The sequence below is a fragment of the Protopterus annectens genome, chromosome 15.part0 (genome assembly GCF_019279795.1).
Source record: "Protopterus annectens isolate FY-2018-M chromosome 15.part0, PAN1.0, whole genome shotgun sequence".
NCBI classification, from domain to species: domain Eukaryota; kingdom Metazoa; phylum Chordata; order Ceratodontiformes; family Protopteridae; genus Protopterus; species Protopterus annectens.
This window is the reverse complement of record NC_056749.1, coordinates 706830919-706848726: the sequence shown is the minus strand read 5'-3', so window position 1 is coordinate 706848726 and position 17808 is coordinate 706830919. Positions and strand designations below refer to the sequence as shown.

The following is a 17808-nucleotide window of genomic DNA, read 5'->3' as shown; positions in this document are numbered from 1 at the left end:
TTTTTTAAAACTAAACTGGCTGTACATCAGATTACCCATAGATGTGTGCATGTCTCTGTCTTTGGCCAGTGTCCATACAGAATTAATTATTGCTTTGCACCTTTTGAGTGCTGGAATAAGCTTCAGCTTCCTGCAACCTTGAATAGAGCAAAGTAGGTACCATCAAGTGAATGACTGAAAATCCATTTACATTTGTAGAATAAATGCAGGAAAGTCATTTTTAAGGCCTATCTTTGTGGTTAACTAAATAAAAGCATTTTTTTATTTTATATATATATATTTTTTTTTTTTTTTTTTTTTTTTTTTTTTTTTTTTACTGTTGAGATTTTAAGAGGAAGTTCAGTGATCAGCAGCATTCACTATTTCCTACTTAGGGTCTTCAAGAAGGTACAATTTCTCTAGAGCTGAATAATGCCTGGGATTACATAAATATGTGACAACAGCACTTCAGCATGTGTTTATCAAATTAAATTACTAATGACCACAGGAAAGAAAATAGAAGGTGAGTGTGGCAGGAAATTTTATTAAACTGAATTTTGGCATTCCACAATGTTGTATTTTGGACAATTTCTTCAGTCTGTACAACAGGAATATCTCTGGTATGAGATACTGTGCACTAAGATTGCAGATGGTACTAAACTAGCTGCTGGTCTTTCCAGAGAGAGATGATCAGAATGACTTGGTCAATTCTTCCATGGAGAAGGGAATGCCATACTGTTATCTCAGTAAGAGTACGAACTAAGGAAAGACCAGAACACTGGGTGTAAGTAGTAGATCTGATGCCAAAAAGAGATTAAGGCTTCAAGGTGTTCATTGCACTTTAATTACCTACAAGACTGAAGGAATACAGAAAGGAGTTTCTAAAAACCTAGTAGGATTTAAAAAAAATGGCTGCAGTTCCCTGGCCAGAGTAATTTTCAATCCCCATCCAGTACAGGTCCATTCATTTCGTATGACCTCCTGGTGCCACAAATTGCATATATTATCTGTCAGTGTAAGAATTTTTTTTTCTGTTATGCTAACACATTGACTGGGATGCAGAGTGGAGTGTGTGTGTGGACTGGAGTGTGTGTGTGCTGTGTGTGGACTGGAGTGCGTGTGTGGTCTGGAGTGTGGACTGGACTGTGTGTGTGCTTTGCGCGGACTGTGTGTGTGCTGTGTGCGGACTGTGTATGTGCTGTGTGTGCTGTGCGCGCAGTGTGCGTATGCTGTGCGCGGAGTGTGTGCTGTGCGCGGAGTGTGTGTGTGTGTGTTTGCTGTGCGTGGCGTGTGTGTGTTTGTGCGCGTGAGCTGTGTGTGGAGTGTGTGTGTGCGCTGTGCGTGGAGCGTGTAGTGTGTGTGTATGTGCTGTGCGTGGAGTGTGTGTGCGCTTGTGCTGTGTGTGTGGGCGCATGTGCTATGTGCGTGTGCTGTGCATGGAATGCAATGTGTGTGTGCTGTGCGTGGACTGCAGTGTGTGTGTGTGGTGTGTGTGGAGTCTGTGTGTGTGCTGTGTCTGGAGTGTGTGTGCTGTGCGCGGAGTGCGTGTGTGTGTGCTGTGCGTGGAGTGTGTGTGCGGAGTGTGCGTGCGCGCTGTGCGTGGAGTGTGTGCGCTGTGCGTGCATGGAGTGTGTGTGCGTGCTGTGTGTGGAGTCTGTGTGTGTGCTGTGTGTGGAGTCTGTGTGTGTGCTGTGCGTGGAGTCTGTGTGTGTGCTGTGCGCGGAGTGTGTGTGTGTGTGCTGTGCGTAGAGTGCGTGTGCGGAGTGTGCGCGCGCGCTGTGCGTGGAGTGTGTGCGCACGCGCGCTGTGCGTGGAGTGTGTGTGCTGTGCGTGCATGGAGTGTGTGTGGTGTGTGTGTGTGCTATGCTGTGCGTGGAGTGTGTGTGTGCTATGCTGTGCATGGAGTGTGCTATGCTGTGCGTGGAGTGTGCTATGCTGTGCGTGGAGTGTGCTATGCTGTGCGTGCATGGAGTGTGTGTGGTGTGTGTGTGTGCTATGCTGTGCGTGGAGTGTGTGTGTGGTATGCTGTGCGTGGAGTGTGGTATGCTGTGCGTGGAGTGTGGTATGCTGTGCGCGCACCGTGCTTTGCGTGGAGTGTGCGCGCGCCGTGCTTTGCGTGGAGTGTGCGCGCGCCGTGCTTTGCGTGGAGTGTGTGCGCACCGTGCTTTGCGTGGAGTGTGCGCGCGCCGTGCTTTGCGTGGAGTGTGCGCGCGCCGTGCTTTGCGTGGAGTGTGTGCGCGCGCCCTGCTTTGCGTGGAGTGTGTGCGCGCGCCCTGCTTTGCGTGGAGTGTGTGCGCGCGCCCTGCTTTGCGTGGAGTGTGTGCGCGCCGTGCTTTGCGCGGAGTGTGTGCGCGCGCCCTGCTTTGCGTGGAGTGTGTGCGCGCGCGCCCTGCTTTGCGTGGAGTGTGTGCGCGCGCGCCCTGCTTTGCGTGGAGTGTGTGCGCGCGCGCCCTGCTTTGCGTGGAGTGTGTGCGCGCCTGCTGCGTGGAGTGCGCGCGCGCCGTGCTTTGCGCGGAGTGTGCGCGCGCCCTGCTTTGCGTGGAGTGTGTGCGCGCGCCCTGCTTTGCGTGGAGTGTGTGCGCGCGCCCTGCTTTGCGTGGAGTGTGTGCGCGCGCCCTGCTTTGCGTGGAGTGTGTCTTGTGGCGCGCGCCTGCTTTGGCGTGGAGTGTGTGTGCGCGTGCCCTGCTTTGCGTGGAGTGTGGCGCCTGCTGCGTGGGTGTGCGGCGCCTGCTGCGTGGAGTGTGTGCGCGCCTGCTGCGTGGGTGTGCGCCGGCGCCTGCTTTGCGTGGAGTGTGTGCTGCGCCTGCTTTGCGTGGAGTGTGCTCGCCTGCTTTCGTGGAGTGTGCGCGTGCGCGCCGTGCTTTGGCGTGGAGTGTGCGCGCCAGCCCTGCTTTCTTGTGGTGTAGCGCTGCTTCGCGGCTGTGCTGTGTGATGCTGCGTGTGCTGGATGTGTGTGTGTGTGTGTGTGCTGTGCGTGTGCTGTGCGTGGAGTGTGTGTGTGTGTGCTGTGCGTGTGCTGTGCGTGGAGTGTGTGTGTGTGTGTGCTGTGCGTGTGCTGTGCGTGGCATGTGTGTGTGTGTGTGTGTGTGTGTGTGTTCTGTGCGTGGCATGTGTGTGTACTGTGCTTGGAGTATGTGTGTGCTGTGTGTGTGTGTGCATATGCTTTGTGTGTGTGCGTGTTGCTGTACATGGATTGTGTGTGTGTGCTGTGCGTGAAGTGTGTGTGTGCGTTGTGCGTGGCGTGTGTGTGTGCTGTGCATTTCGTGTGTGTGTACTGTGCTTGGAGTGTGTGTGTGCTTTGCGTGTGTGTGTGCTTTGCGTGTGTGTGTGCATATGCTGTGTGTGCGTGTGCTGTGTCTGTGTGGATTGTGTGTATGCTCTGTGTGGATTGTGTGTGTGTGTGCTGTGCGTGGATTGTGTGTGTGTGTGCTGTGCGTGGATTGTGTGTGTGTGTGTGTGTGTGTGTGTGTGTGTGTGTGTGTGTGTGTGTGTGTGTGTGGATGTGTGTGTGTATGTGCTGTGGAGTGTGTGTGTGTGTGTGTGTCGAGTGTGTGTGTGCTGTCGTGTGTGTGTGTGCTGTGCGTGGAGTGTGTGTGTGTGCTGTGCGTGGAGTGTGTGTGTGCTGTGCGTGGAGTGTGTGTGTGTGCTGTGCGTGGAGTGTGTGTGTGTGCTGTGCATGGAGTGTGTGTGTGTGCTGTGTGTGTGCGCTGTGCGTGGAGTGTGTGTGTGTGTGCGTGGAGTGTGTGTGTGTGTGCTGTGCGTGGAGTGTGTGTGTGTGCTGTGCGTGGAGTGTGTGTGTGCTGTGCGTGGAGTGTGTGTGTGCTGTGCGTGGAGTGTGTGTGTGCGTGGAGTGTGTGTGCGTGGAGTGTGTGTGTGTGTGTGTGTCTGTGTGTGTGTGTGTGCTGTGCATGGAGTGTGTGTGTGTGGAGTGTGTGCGTGTGGAGTGTGTGCGTGTGGAGTGTGTGTGCTGTGCGTGTGTGTGCTGTGCGTGGAGTGCATGTGTGTGCTGTGCGTGGAGTGCATGTGTGTGCTGTGCGTGGAGTGTGTGTGTGCTGTGCGTGGATTGTGTGTGTGTGTGTGTATGTGTGTGTGTGCTGTGTGTGGAGTATGTATGTGCTGTGCGTGGAGTGTGTGTGTGCTGTGCGTGGAGTGCGTGTGTGTGTGTGTGCTGTGCGTGGAGTGTGTGTGTGCTGTGCGTGGAGTGTGTGTGTGCGCTGTGCGTGGAGTGTGTGTGTGCGCTGTGCGAAGTGTGTGTGTGCTGTGCGTGGAGTGTGTGTGTGTCTGTGTGGAGTGTGTGTGTGTGTGCTGTGCGAAGTGTGTGTGTGTGTGCTGTGCATGGAGTGTGTGCTGTGTGTGTGTGCTGTGCGTGGATTGTGTGTGTGCTGTGCGTGGAGTATGTGTGTGCTGTGCGTGGAGTATGTGTGTGCTGTGCGTGGAGTGTGTGTGTGTGTGTGAAGTGTATGTGTGCTGTGCATGGAGTGTGTGTGTGGTGTGCTGTGTGTGGAGAGTGTGTGTATGTGTGTGCTGTGTGTGGAGTGTGTGTGTATGTGTGTGTGTGTGTGGAGTGTGTGTGTGCTGTGTGTGTGTGTGTGAAGGTGTGTGTGTGCTGTGCGTGGAGTGTGTGTGTGCTGTGCGTGTGTGTGTGTGTGCTGTCGTGGAGTGTGTGTGTGCATGGAGTGAGTGTGAGTGTGTGTGTGTGTGTGTGTGTGTGTGTGTGCTGTGCATGGAGTGTGTATGTGTGTGCTGTGTGTGGAGAGTGTGTGTATGTGTGTGCTGTGTGTGGAGTGTGTGTGTGCTGTGTGTATGCGCGGTGCGTGGATTGTGTGTGTGTGTGTGTGTGTGTGTGTGTGTGCTGTGTGTGGAGTATGTATGTGCTGTGCATGGAGTGTGTGTGTGTGTGCTGTGCATGGAGTGCGTGTGTGTGCTGTGCGTTGAGTGCATGTGTGTGCTGTGCATGGGGTGTGCTGTGCTTGTGTGTGTGCGTGGAGTGTGTGCGTGCTGTTTGTGGAGTGTGTGCTTGCTGTGCGTGTAGTGTGTGCTGTGCGTGGCGAGTGTGTGTATTGTGCTTAGAGTGTGTGTGCATATGCTGTGTGTGTGTACGTGTGCTGTGTGTTTCTGTGTTTGTGCTGTGTGTGGATTGTGTGCATGCTGTGCGTGGATTGTATGCGTGCTGTGCGTGGAGTGTGTGTGTGCTGTGCATGGAGTGTTTGTGGTGTGTGTGTGTGCGCTGTGCGTGGAGTGTGCGTGCGCTGTGCGTGGAGTGTGTGTGTGTGTGTGTGTGTGTGTGTGTGCTGTGCTTGGAGTGTGTGTGTGTGCTGTGCGTGGACTGTGTGCGCTGTGCGTGTGTGCTGAGCGTGGAGTTTGTGTGTGCGTGTGTGCTGAGCGTGGAGTGTGTGTGTGTGTGTGCTGTGCGTGGAGTGTGTGTGTGTGCTGTGCGTGGAGTGTGTGTGTGTGCTGTGCGTGGAGTGTGTGTGTGTGCTGTGCGTGGAGTGCGTGTGTGTGTGTTGTGCGTGGAGTGCACGTTTGTGTGTGTGTGCTGTGCGTGGAGTGTGTACGTTTGTTATGTGGGTGTAGTGTGTGTGCTGTAGGTGGAGTGTGTGTGTGCGCGCTGTGAGTTGAGTGTGTGTGTGCGCGCTGTGAGTTGAGTGTGTGTGTGGGTGTGCGCTGTGTGTGGGTGCGCTGTGAGTTGAGTATGTGTGTGCGCTGTGTGTGGTGTGTGTGTGTTACTGCATGTGGTGTGTGCGTGTGACTGCATGTGGAGTGTGCGTGTGACTGTGCGTGTAGAGTGTGTGCGTGTAGAGTGTGTGCGTGTAGAGTGTGTGTGTAGAGTGTGTGCACGCGCGCATGTGGAGTGTGCGCATGTAGAGAGTGTGTGTGTGCGTGTGCGTGTGGAGTGTGTGTGTGTGAAGTGCATGGATTATGTGTGTGCGTGGATTGTGAGTGGAGTGCGTGGATTGTGTGTGTGTGTGTGCGTGGAGAGTGCGTGTGAGTGCGTGTTGGATGTGTGTGTGCGTGCGTGAAGTGTGTGTGCGTGGAGTGTGCGTGGAGTGTCCGTGCTGTGTGCGCGGGTGTGGAGTGGAGAGTGTGTGTGCAAAATGCATGATGTGTCTGAGTGAGAGGAAAGGCCTGGCAATCAACTTTCATGACCTACTTGCGTAGCCAACCTTGCGACAGTTGTGACTGCCTGTTTGGTTGCTGTAGGAGGCAGGTGTGACTCGACAGCACTGGATGGATGAAACACACACCCCATTGGCTAGAAAGAGTGGTACACTGCCCAGCGTGTTTCTTCTAACATGTATACATACTTCTTACACCTGTGGTTTCCATGATATACCTGCACTACTAAATGCTGTTCTTGTAGCTTTCACTTCCTGAATCCTATTTGCAGAAGCTGTACTTCAAGGCCTTACCCCATATGGTTGCTGCTGGTGGTGAACCACTCCCAGTTAATGAGAAAACCAGCATCAGTGATTTATTATCATTCCTCCCCATTTAACTTCTACACTGTCCTTGGCTACAGGACTAACTCGGACTTTCTTGGTCAACTACAAGTCAAATTCTCTTTGCCGAGGAGTTTAGCTGTTTGCTTGATTAAAAATTTTAACTTAAAAGGATAGTCGTTTTTTAAAATTGTGTTTGTTGACTTATAGAAAAATAAAAATTGACTTTTATTAGATAATTAATGGGTTAATGATTATTTGTTGGAATGTCTAGACTTAACAAAATCTAATTTATCATATTTATTTATGCTGAGCAGGCTTTTTCAACTGCAAGCTTATTGTGTAAATGTAAAAAGAATGCAAGATTTAACATATATTAGGTAAACTTGAAGAGAAGTGCCCAGGATTTAACACAAGTTAAATAAACATTAAGAGAGATAGACTAGAACTTTGTCATGCTTCACCAGGGCTGTTAACTATTCTGTTAGTGAGTCATTAGATTGTGGAATGATCTGTTGTCTTTATGCCAAAAACTAAAACCTGTTGATTAAATGAAATGATTTAGATGTGTGTATCACTGACTGAAAATATAGTATCTGGTATGGTCTATGTTGGCAACATGGTGACAGCTTATGCATCCTCTGCAATCCACATGAGTATATGCATGCTGAATGCTGAGGTGTAACTTGTGAAAATTTGTATGCAGAATGCTGCAGTGCGGTATGTGTGAGTATCCATCTGTAGAATGCTCAGGTGTGATACTTGGGCAAGATATGTACTTATTTTTCATTGTTTGACATTATTTTGTTATGTTACTTTCATACCTTGTAATCAGCCATTTCTTTTTGATTTTAGGGTTGGGGTTGATGCAGATCATGAACACTTGGTAAGTGCAGAAATGTCCCTGATGTTGAGACTGTGTTGATTGTTTAGTAGTTTGTGTGTTACAGCATAGCATGGGAAAGATTAACTGAAATATCACTGAAGGAGAAATTTGCCAATAGAAAATTTTGCTTCGGTAAATAAAAAGACCCGTGAGCAAGGAATGTAGCACATCTCTGAACGGTTTTCTGTTGCTTGTCTGTCTTCCTTATTTATATACTTTCCTGAATGCAGTTTGCTTGGTGGATCTCCGGATTCTATAATAGCAGGAAGAGTTGAGTCCAAGGAAATTATTGCAGGCCCATTGTTCTGGATCATTGCTGTTAAGCATTCTGAAAAGTGAGACTTTATCTACAAGCAGACATCTGTCCTCCAGGCATCTAGAGCAACGTGACTATCTCTTCTATGTGTTGTCTCACTGCAGGAACCCCCATAAATTCAGCCTGACATTGTAAACGAGAGAGTAAACTCCTTTATCAGAACTTTTTTTGCTGCTGAAGAGTACGATTGCCTCCAATTTTGTAAGTCCATTGGGCTTCTAGGAAAAGATTCCAGAGCATCTAATCTCATAAGTGCTGCTTTTGTCTTTTGCTATTTACTTCTGGTTGTTGTGATGTTTACTACCCGTTATATTTTTAGAGATTTTTTTTTTGGTTTGTAGCATGATGCTGGTAAAACAGAGCATGTGTATGTACCTTTAAGAAGCATTTCCAGATGTAGGCACATGCACATAAATAGTGAGCACATGCAGGCAGCAGTGCCATTTTGAGATAACAGCCAGAGTGTTAACATATATGAGTGTAGCAGTCAGTCTGTTTAAGTTTGTTACAAAGCCTCATTCCTGATGTGTTTGTGTGTAATAATGCTGCTTGAACTGAACCCACAACCACTTATTTGTTTTTTTCCTGACCGGCGAGTGACATGGTGTCAGAACCGGGATTAAGAGAGCAACTTCAAGATATGGGGTGCAGAGTTGAAGTTGAAGGTAGATTGAGCTTGGTTGAGTGAAACGGAGCTCAGATAAACAGAAAGGGCCAAAAACAAGCTCAAGGTAACCATAACTTGCACAAATAGTTTATTTTGCAAAGAAAATGAAACGGAGCACTTGTAAGGCACAAAACGCATTATTAATCAAACGAGTAGCATAAAACATTATTAATCAAACGAAAGGCACATACTGCATTTTTAATTAAACAAGATGTTCAAAACTATGATATTTGACAAAACTAGCAGAAATATTCATGTGGGGCTCAGAATTACCTTTGGTTTACATAACGAGCATGTTTAAAGTAAAAAGGGCACAAGAAAAATATAATGAGTGAGATAGATTAAAAGGGCATAACGAGTACAATAAAAGGGCAAAATAAGCTTCAAGAGCAAGGTGACTGCATGCTTTTTAGTAAAAGTTTTGGGCATAAACTACTGTTTTGCATTGACCGAAGCCGTTCAAAGCATAACTAGAGTTCAAAGTATCTCAGAGCATACACAGCGTTTGTAGTGTGTGTGCTTTATTAGTGTAATTTTTTCAACTTGTTTGCTGGCTGCAAAGTATAGTTATATTGCAAAGTGGAGTCAAAGTACAGCCATTTTGAAATGTTTCTTGTGCTTTGTGCATTTATTCAGAGAGTGCCACCATTTCAAAGTGTTTCTTATACTGTACAGAGTTATTTTGCAAAGTACAGCCATTTTGAAGAGTCCCTGTGCTGTGTGCAGTTTATTTGCAAAGTGCATTCATTTTAAAGTGTTTCTTACACAGCTTGTTCTGCTGTGTGCAGTTTATTCACAAAGTACAGTCATTTCAAAGTATTTCTTACACTGATAAGGAGTGCATACTTCTCGACCTGGAAACATCAAAAATCTGGACAAAGGCCCATGAAAAATAGGTACAAATCTGTATGCTGATTAACATAAAATTTGCATACATGCTTATGTAACCCCACCCACTCCAATGGAATTGTGGGATACCAACTTTTAAACACAAACTGAAGAACAACCAAAATATGATCATCGAATACAAAATAAGTGGAAGAACAATATTGTTTTATTTATATTAATATTTGAACTTGTACAAAACTAAAATACAATTTTCTTTTATAGAAATAAAATAAAATGTAGCTGCACTTCAGCCTTCTTCATTAAATAACAGAAAATATAAACCAGAACAATGTGTATGTTTGTGTGTGTATATAACTTGTGCAGTGTGCACACACCTAAATGTGAGATTCAGTGTCCTCCCCTTCCTTCACCCAATTTTTTAAACACCTTTATTAAATTATCACCTAAGACATGAACATATATTAACATTTTCCGTTACATATATTACACATCATGTCTTTTCTTTCCCTTTATCATCACTCCAAAATATAAATTGTGTAATTCCTGCCTTCCATAAAACCTCACTCATTCTCCTGATTATTCTACATGTATTGTTCCCACAATTTCCATTTATTTCTATGCAATTTGCTCCTTCCCTTTTAAAGGTTTCTCTTCCAATTCTGTTATCTATCTCTTATATAACATTCAGCACTTCAAATAAAGTTGGTATAGACGTTGATTTCCATTTTCTAGTAATTGATTTTTTCCACAGGCAACAGAATTAAACTTAATGCCTCACTATGTCTAGACAGTTCAGATCCCCTGCCCCAGGCCCAGCTCAAAAGAACCAGTTCCTTACTTACAGCCAAAAATATTTCTGACGAGTCCTCTATAGGGAATTTTTATACTATGCCAACTAATTACACTCTCAAAACATATGTGCCCAGTTATCTATTCCCACCCCCCCCCCTCCCATTTGCTGTTTACCCGAGAAAAATTCTTTGAACTCAGCTTGAGGTATAAAAACATGTATGCAAATACTTCCATGCAAAGATCCTAAACTTTCTGCACTTTGTTGCATACTTGGGAGAAACACATATGTCCTCTCAGGCTTCCATTGTTCTCTTGTAAACTGCTTTTCTAGTCTCTTCCCAATCTTTTCGAACCTCCTCTGATTGATTATAGTTATCATGCAATATTTTCAGTACCTGTAGGAAAAGATATATATATATAGTGGTAACAACAAAAATTCATGCCTGCATGTCATGTTAGAGCAGTGTATGTACCACTGCACATTCTCCATATGATAGTCAGTTACGATAAAAAAAGTAGTGCATACATTAGACATTGCATCAGTGTACAAATTATCAGCTTCACTACATATCAAACAGCAGGCCTATGACAGAATACCAAATATATGTCAGCCATTCCTAGGAACAGAGAAGGTACAGCCACTCAAAATGAAAGGGAGCAAAACAATTCCTTGCAGTTAAATATCCTTAATAGCAGCAAGACTCTCAAGTTAACACCTACACTACAAATCTGTCTAGATCTACATTAGTACAATCAAGTAGTAGACGATGTAATCAGAGGTACCACACAGCACAGTATGACAGGCCTATATGATCAAAAAACTTCCACATTTTACAATTAAACAGACAACTGTCTGAATTTTAACCAAAACAAGTAGCCCTAGGCCCTAACTATGGCATTTTACACACACACAAACACACACACGATTCCTGTTAAAGGAAAGCACAGTTCAGCTGTACATTAAGTAATCTGCTGTCTGCTGTTAACAGTAAAAGTAAAAAGAAATCACAGTTCAGCTATTAAAGTAAGGCAATCTCTTGCCTGCTGTAACTGTTACAGTAAAAGAAAGCACAAGCACCGTTCAGCCATTAAAGCAATCTCCTGCCTGCTCTGTTACAGTAAAAGTAAAAAAAAGCACAAACTCCATTCAGCCATTAATGTAAAGGCAATCTCCTGCCTGCACAAGCACAGTTCAGCTGTTAAAGTAAAGGCAATCTCCTACCTACCATTACAGTAAAAGTAAAATGAAATCACAAGCACAGTTCTGCCATTAAAATAAAATAAATTAAGCAATGTCCGTTGCTGTAAAAGGCACCCTACTTCTGCTGTTTAAGTAAAAAGAAAAGCACAGTTCACATTCACACTCTCCCCCAAAATAGCTATTACAGTAAAAGGGAAAGCACAGTAGTTCAGCGGTCATAAATTAAGTAATCTGCCTGCCTGCGGTTGAAGAAAAATGAAAGCACAAGTAAAATTCACTACAAAATTCAGTAAAAGGCATCCTGTTAAGCACAGGTCAGCTGTTAAAGTAAAGGCAAGCAAAGTTCAGCCATTAAGGTACATTAAGTAATCTCTGTCACAACTTTGCTAGCTGAGTTCAGCCATTAAAAGTACATTAAGTAATGCCCGTTAAAGTAAAAGACATCCTGCTCCTGCTAAGTAAAAATAAAAGTGCAGTTCATACCCTCCTCCAAAATAGCTGTTCCAGTAAAAGGAAAGCACAGTTCAGCTCTTCAGCCATAAATTAAATAATCTCAGCCTGCTGTTGCAGAAAACCGAAAGCACAAGTAAAGTACACTCTTACTTACACTCTTGTTCAATAAAATGCAGTAAAGGCACAAACAGAGTTCAGCCGTTAGGACATTAAGTTCTCCCTCTCAATCGCAAGCAGAGTTCAGCTGTTAAAAGTACAGTAACTTTAATGTCCGTTTTCCGTTAAAGCAAAAGACATCCTGCACCAGCTTTTAAGTAAAAAGAAAAGCATAGTTCACACCTTCCCTCAAAATGAGTAAGGAAAGCACAGTTCAGCCATAAATTAAGTAATCTGCCTACCATTGAAGAAAAACGAAAGCATAAGTACTTTACACTTACTTACACTCTATATTCAGTAAAAGGCAGTAAATGCACAAGCAGAGTTCAACTTCAACCTTTAAAGTACATCAAGTAAAATCCCTTAACGTAAGACATCCTGGCCTTGCTCCCATCTTGCTAAAAAGAAAACACAGTTCATAAGACAGTAATTGTGCCGGTAATCACATTGCAGCTGCTGTTACCTGGAGGAGGAGGAGCTTAGCTGGCGAAACTTGCAGCCGTTAATAAGTAAAACTGCTTTTTTTTTTTTCATGCAAGGAGAAGCCGAGCCATGGAAGATGATGTGCAGTCAAACACTGGCCCTGCGTGCGATGTCGTCAGGAGTTAAAAAAAAAACCAAAAAAAAAAAAACAGGAAATTAGAAAATTAAAGGGGCCATGCGGGAATTCATGGCACCCCAATATTTTGCCCTTAAAACTGGTATTTACCGAGGAATTCGGTACACTTGAGAGGTCTGAAGGAGTGGTTTCTCAAAGTACAGTGATTTTGAAGTGTTCTTGTGCTACAGAGTCTTGTTTGGCAAAGTAGAGTTGTTTCAGAGAGTCTGTTGTGCTATTGGGCATAATTACAAGTTCTGACCTATATTTATGTGTGTGTATGTTCGTACATAATTTCAGGTATTTTCACTACTGTGTGTTGATATGGCAGAGGCATTTCACAGTCCCAGTCCACTTGTGTTTGATCATATTGTAGCAGAGAATTGAAGAGTATTTGAGCAGGAATACAGTATTTTCTTACAAACAGCCTTTTCTGACAAAGATGCAAGTACAAAGGGCATTCATTTTGCTTAACTTAGCTGGGTCAGAGGTCATTGAAAGGGAGTGTTCATTTGTGTATGCACGAGAGGGAGAAAACTGGCATATTATGCTGGCTGAATCAAGGGAAGACCCTGAGAGCTTGAAACGTAAATTTAGAAAAATGTGCAACCCCCAGACAAATGTTACATTAGAGAGAGAGAGAGACACCTATTCTGTACAAGAGACCAAAAGCCAGTTGAAAAGTTTGCATCATATATAACAACCTTATTTCTCAAGGCTAAAACATGCAAATTTGGTGATTTGAAAGATGAGTTAATAAAGGACAGGCTTGTGGTGTTAATAGTGCTGCAGTGAGAAAGATTTTGCTTTGTGACAGTGATTTAACATTGAGCAAAGCCGTAGAGATTTGTCAAATCCCATGTGTTCACAGAAGGGCACACAAGTATGCTTACAAGTGATAAGAGCATAGTTTCATCAGCCTCTAGAGCAAGCGTAGACAGCATGCAACACATGGAAGCTGCAGCCCCTGCAGGATTCCCTAGGGAGATTACGTTACTTTCTAGCAAGTTCTAAGTCTAGCTCAGCAAAAACATACATGCTCAGTGCAGTATAAGGGTGAGTCAGCAAAATCCAAGTCAAGTGTGATTGTTAACTGTCGGAGTTGTGGAGCCAACGATGAGTCTAGAAGTGCTTAACATTTGGTCAGCAATGCCACAAGTGTAAAAAAAATGGAACCACTTCCTTGATTTACAAAACTTTTAAAAGCCTCATTAAGAAAGGTCACTCCAAAAAGCAAGTTGATCATGTAGAAAGCAGCAACCCTACCTTCTGTGTAGATGGTGTATCAGTAGTCAGTGAAAAGGTTAATGTAGTTGATTTCCTAGCAAAGAACGAAGTATTTTGTACTGTCCTCATCAATGGTAAACCCACAGAGCTCAAAGTGAACACTGGTTCAAAATCTAATGTAATGTCCGCAGAAACATTTGCTAAAGTAGATAATCCAAAAGTGAAGGCAGGAACCACCAGGCCAAATCCAAAAAATGATACTTTATTTTAAAAACAATAAAACATGTAAAAGTGCACCTCCATGAGCGTTTTCAGGCAAACAAGCCCTTTCATCAGATAACATCCAACAGGTGACACAAGAATTTAAACACTCATTCCATCAGTAATGTACCCTCCTTTTCTTTAACCCAGGTTTTAAAGATACAACAGCATTCAGACCTGTAGGTGTATCTGCCACAAGTCTGCTAATTCATTTTGTTTCATTGTACTCAGTGTGTGTAACCAAATCTCCCCCTCTTACATTCTTATCAATAACCTGTAAAACCATAAACAGAAAAGTATGCCCTTCATTAATTCTTATATGTTGGGGCAATGCATTATGTATATTTTAAGTCTGATTTCAGAAACATGCTTTAATATTCTATTTTTAGCATACAATTTGTTTTTCCTACATAGTAGGAGGTACAGTTTTGACATACTGCTAAATATATAAGATTTTGTGTTGTACAGTTGGCATATCCTTTGAATGAATATTCATACCCTGTTCTAGGATGTACAAACAAATTTTCTTTTAAGATTTAAGGACATGCCCTACATCGCTGACATGCTTATGTGCCTGTTTTTTGTGTAAACTTTCTTACCTTAGTACATAAGCCTGGTTCTTGACATAATAAATCCGTAAGGTTCCTTTTTCTTCTAAAACTAAACTTAGGTTCTGACCCCACTATACTAGCTAACTTTGCTTCCGTCTGCAAAACCTTCCAGTTGTGCTTGATGATCTCACATATACCCCTATGTCATTACTTATAAGTAAGGAGCAAATTTACCTTTCCATCTTTGCTATACTGCTTCCTTGTCGACACCCCAGGTCTCTCAGACCTCAAAGAAAACCATGGATGTTCTTCATCTCACATTGCTGCAGTCCTTACATATGGGTAGTCCGCTGTCCTCGGTCGGCCCGAATACCAAAGTATTAGGTTGACGTCGGTCAAGGCGCTTAAAACTGACATCAGGACATCAGGGTACAAAAGCGCATGACCGACATCATATCCTCAGTCTTTTTTGCCGCATGGTCCGATGCAGAAGCAGCGTTGCAAGTGCCGTTCGGCGTTCTGAAATTTTTCGAGTTCGGAGTTTCAGACCGAATCCAAGTTGGCTAAGTACCCCGTTGGGGAATATTTTGTTTTTTTTCTTGCCTCAGTGTATTACCGGATGTCAGAAAAAGTGAATAATTGTATTTCTTGTGGGAAACAGATACCGCATAGGGATTATCATTCTTTGTGCATTCCTTGTTTGGGGCCTGAGCACAACGTAGTCGGGTGTCGCATTTGTGCTAGGTTTAATAAGCGCACTATTAAGCGAAGGTTGGATTGTGCTAGGCTGGTCTTGAAGCGGTGCAATTATAATATGCCGTCGGATTCTCCGCGCCTGCTTCCAAGAAGCGCAAAGACAAAGCGGTTAAACCTAGGCAAGATGAGTCGTCCGTTCCGAACGCCGGTTCTTTAGAGGCTTCAGTGGAACCGGTGGTTCCGATGGAGGCTTCTCTGGAGTCTCAGGGGGAGACTTTGATTTTGCAGGATGTGGCCTCTCAAGAGGCAGGTCAGGCTGAAGGGGCTTCTCATGTTTCTGTACTCCCTTCCCAGGGTGGTTAGACCCTCTCCTTCTGTTTCCAAGGCTTCTTCCAGAGGCAGGCCAGGTTTAGCTTCTGTTGGTGTCAGTCCTAGTTCAGCAGGGTCTGTGCCTAAGAAGCACATGCTTAAAATGGCAGAAGATTTGATTACTCTGATTAGAGGTTCTTTTCCCCTCCTGATAAGAGGCCTAGGGTGGAGCCAGAGTTGGAAAGTTTTGTACAGGCTTGGATGTTTCAGAGTCTTGACTGAAGACTTGCAAGAGTACTCTCCTTATTCTGATTCTGATGCAGAAGATTCCACTCCTTCTGCTTCTCCTCCAGAGGATTTTTCTTTTTCAGAGACACTTCATTCTATGAGGGAACATTTTAAGTGGGAAGGTCAGGACTTCTCTGATTCACGGAAAAGGCTTAGGGAATTTTTGTTTTTACCTCAACATAGGCCCTTAGCTATACCCCCTGTTCTGGATGTTGTGCAAGATGTGTTTTCAGAGGCTTCACTTAATCCTGATTCTCTGCCTCCTGCGCCTGTTAAACCGGATAGGTATTACAGGGTGCCTGAGGCCCATAAATATCTATATAAGAGTCCTAGGGCGGACCCAGAAACTATTAGTCAGGGACCTAAGGGTGTCAGGGCCTCTGTTGTAAAGAACCCGGTTCCTCTAGATAAAGAGGCCAGGGCTTTGGATAGATGGGGAAAGAAGATCTATACATCTTCTACCTTAGCAATGAGGGCTTTGAATTGCCAGTTTCATATGTTGAAATATCAAAATTTTCTTCTTTCTCAATTGAAATCTAAGGTGGATGCTCTGGCAGAAGGCATTGAGTGTAAAGAATTACAAGATTTGGTGCATGTCTCTGAACAGGTGGGTAAGCATTCTTTACAGTGTGGTTTTGATGCTGTGCAGGCCTCTTCTAGGGTGGCTGCCACTGGTTCAGTTCTTCGCAGGCACGCCTGGCTTAAGGATCAGAATTTATCTGACCATGTTAAGACAAGGATTTTGGATGCTCCTTTGCAGTCTGAAGTGTTGTTTGGTCCACCTGTGGAGTCAGTCTTGAAGAAAATGGAGGACAAGGCTAAGTCTATGCAGACTGTTAAAGATTTTTTGCAAGTTCAGCCTCCGAAGTTTAGTAGAAATTGGCCTGCTAAGGGGTGGACGTATCCTTCTTCTGATTCTCAGTCTAGGGGTAGGTCTAGACGTGGTAGGGGCAGAGCTCAGAGTTCCTTCAGACCTAGAACATGGAGTTCGCCTGCACAATCTTCGAGTGAGGGCAGGGGCCAGTCCTTTCGTAAACAGGCCCAATGATCTACTCTTTCAGCTGCCAGATCCTTCTTGCCTGGCAGCACCTTTGGGAGGACGATTGGCACTCTTCAAGGAAAATTGGATTTTAATTACCCAGGACAAATGGGTATTGGATATCATACACCAAGGTTACAAGTTTTATTTCCATACCTTGCCCCCTTTCAAAGGCATGCCAGACGTTCCTCCTCAGCAAAGACTAGAGGCTCACAAACAGATTTCTCTACTACTTCAAATAGGAGCTATACAACCGGTCACTCTGCCAGAAGTGGGCCTAGGATTTTATTCTCGCCTGTTTCTAGTACCAAAGAAAGGGAACACGTGGAGACCAATTTTGGATTTATCTATCCTCAACACATATCTGGACATTCCCAAGTTCAAAATGTTGACGTTACAACAGCTTTTACCTCTGCTGGGCAAAGATCACTGGATGGTGACTCTGGATCTCAAGGAAGCTTACCTTCATGTTCCTATCAGGCCCAGTTGCAGGAAGTATCTGCGTTTTCGGGCTGGGACTTTTCATTATCAGTTCTCTGCATTGCCCTTTGGCTTATCTACTGCGGCCAGAGTGTTCACGAAGGTTCTGGCTCCAGTGGTGGCTTTCTTCAGGCTAAGAGGAATACAAATCTATCCTTATTTGGACGATTGCCTGATTCTGGCTCAAGGAAAGGACGAACTTCTTCATCATTTACAGTATGTGATGGCAGTGTTAAGATGCCTAGGGTATTCTGTGAACGAAATAAAGTCCAGTCTAGTACCCTCTCAGGATATGTGCTTTCTGGGTGTGAGACTGAATACAGCATCCCAGATGGCCTTTTTGACCCCGGACAAACAAAAGAATCTTTCTCTTTATTTCCATCAATTGTCTCGTCAGTCCAGGCTGACTGCAAGGACAGTCCTTCAAGCCTTGGGGTTCATGGCATCTTGTATTCTGGTACTTCCCAATGCCAAACTGCATATGAGGAAGCTACAATGGTATCTCAAAAATGTATGGACGCAACACTGCCAAGATATGGACACTGTCATTCAGATAATACCTTGCATTCAAAAGGAATTTTTGTGGTGGGCTCAGGAATGTCACCTAAACAAGGGACTCT

The 17808-nt window shown here is 44.6% G+C and overlaps 1 protein-coding gene across 1 annotated transcript in view; it reads left to right on the top strand.

Moving 5' to 3' along the window:
- The window catches only part of SLC9A6 (solute carrier family 9 member A6), a 2005079-nt gene that overhangs the window by 1708830 nt on the left and 278441 nt on the right, over positions 1-17808 (top strand). The window contains exon 13 of the mRNA XM_044057306.1: positions 7275-7305. Coding sequence (XP_043913241.1) covers positions 7275-7305 — 31 coding nt within the window. The remainder of the gene's footprint in view (positions 1-7274; positions 7306-17808) is intronic.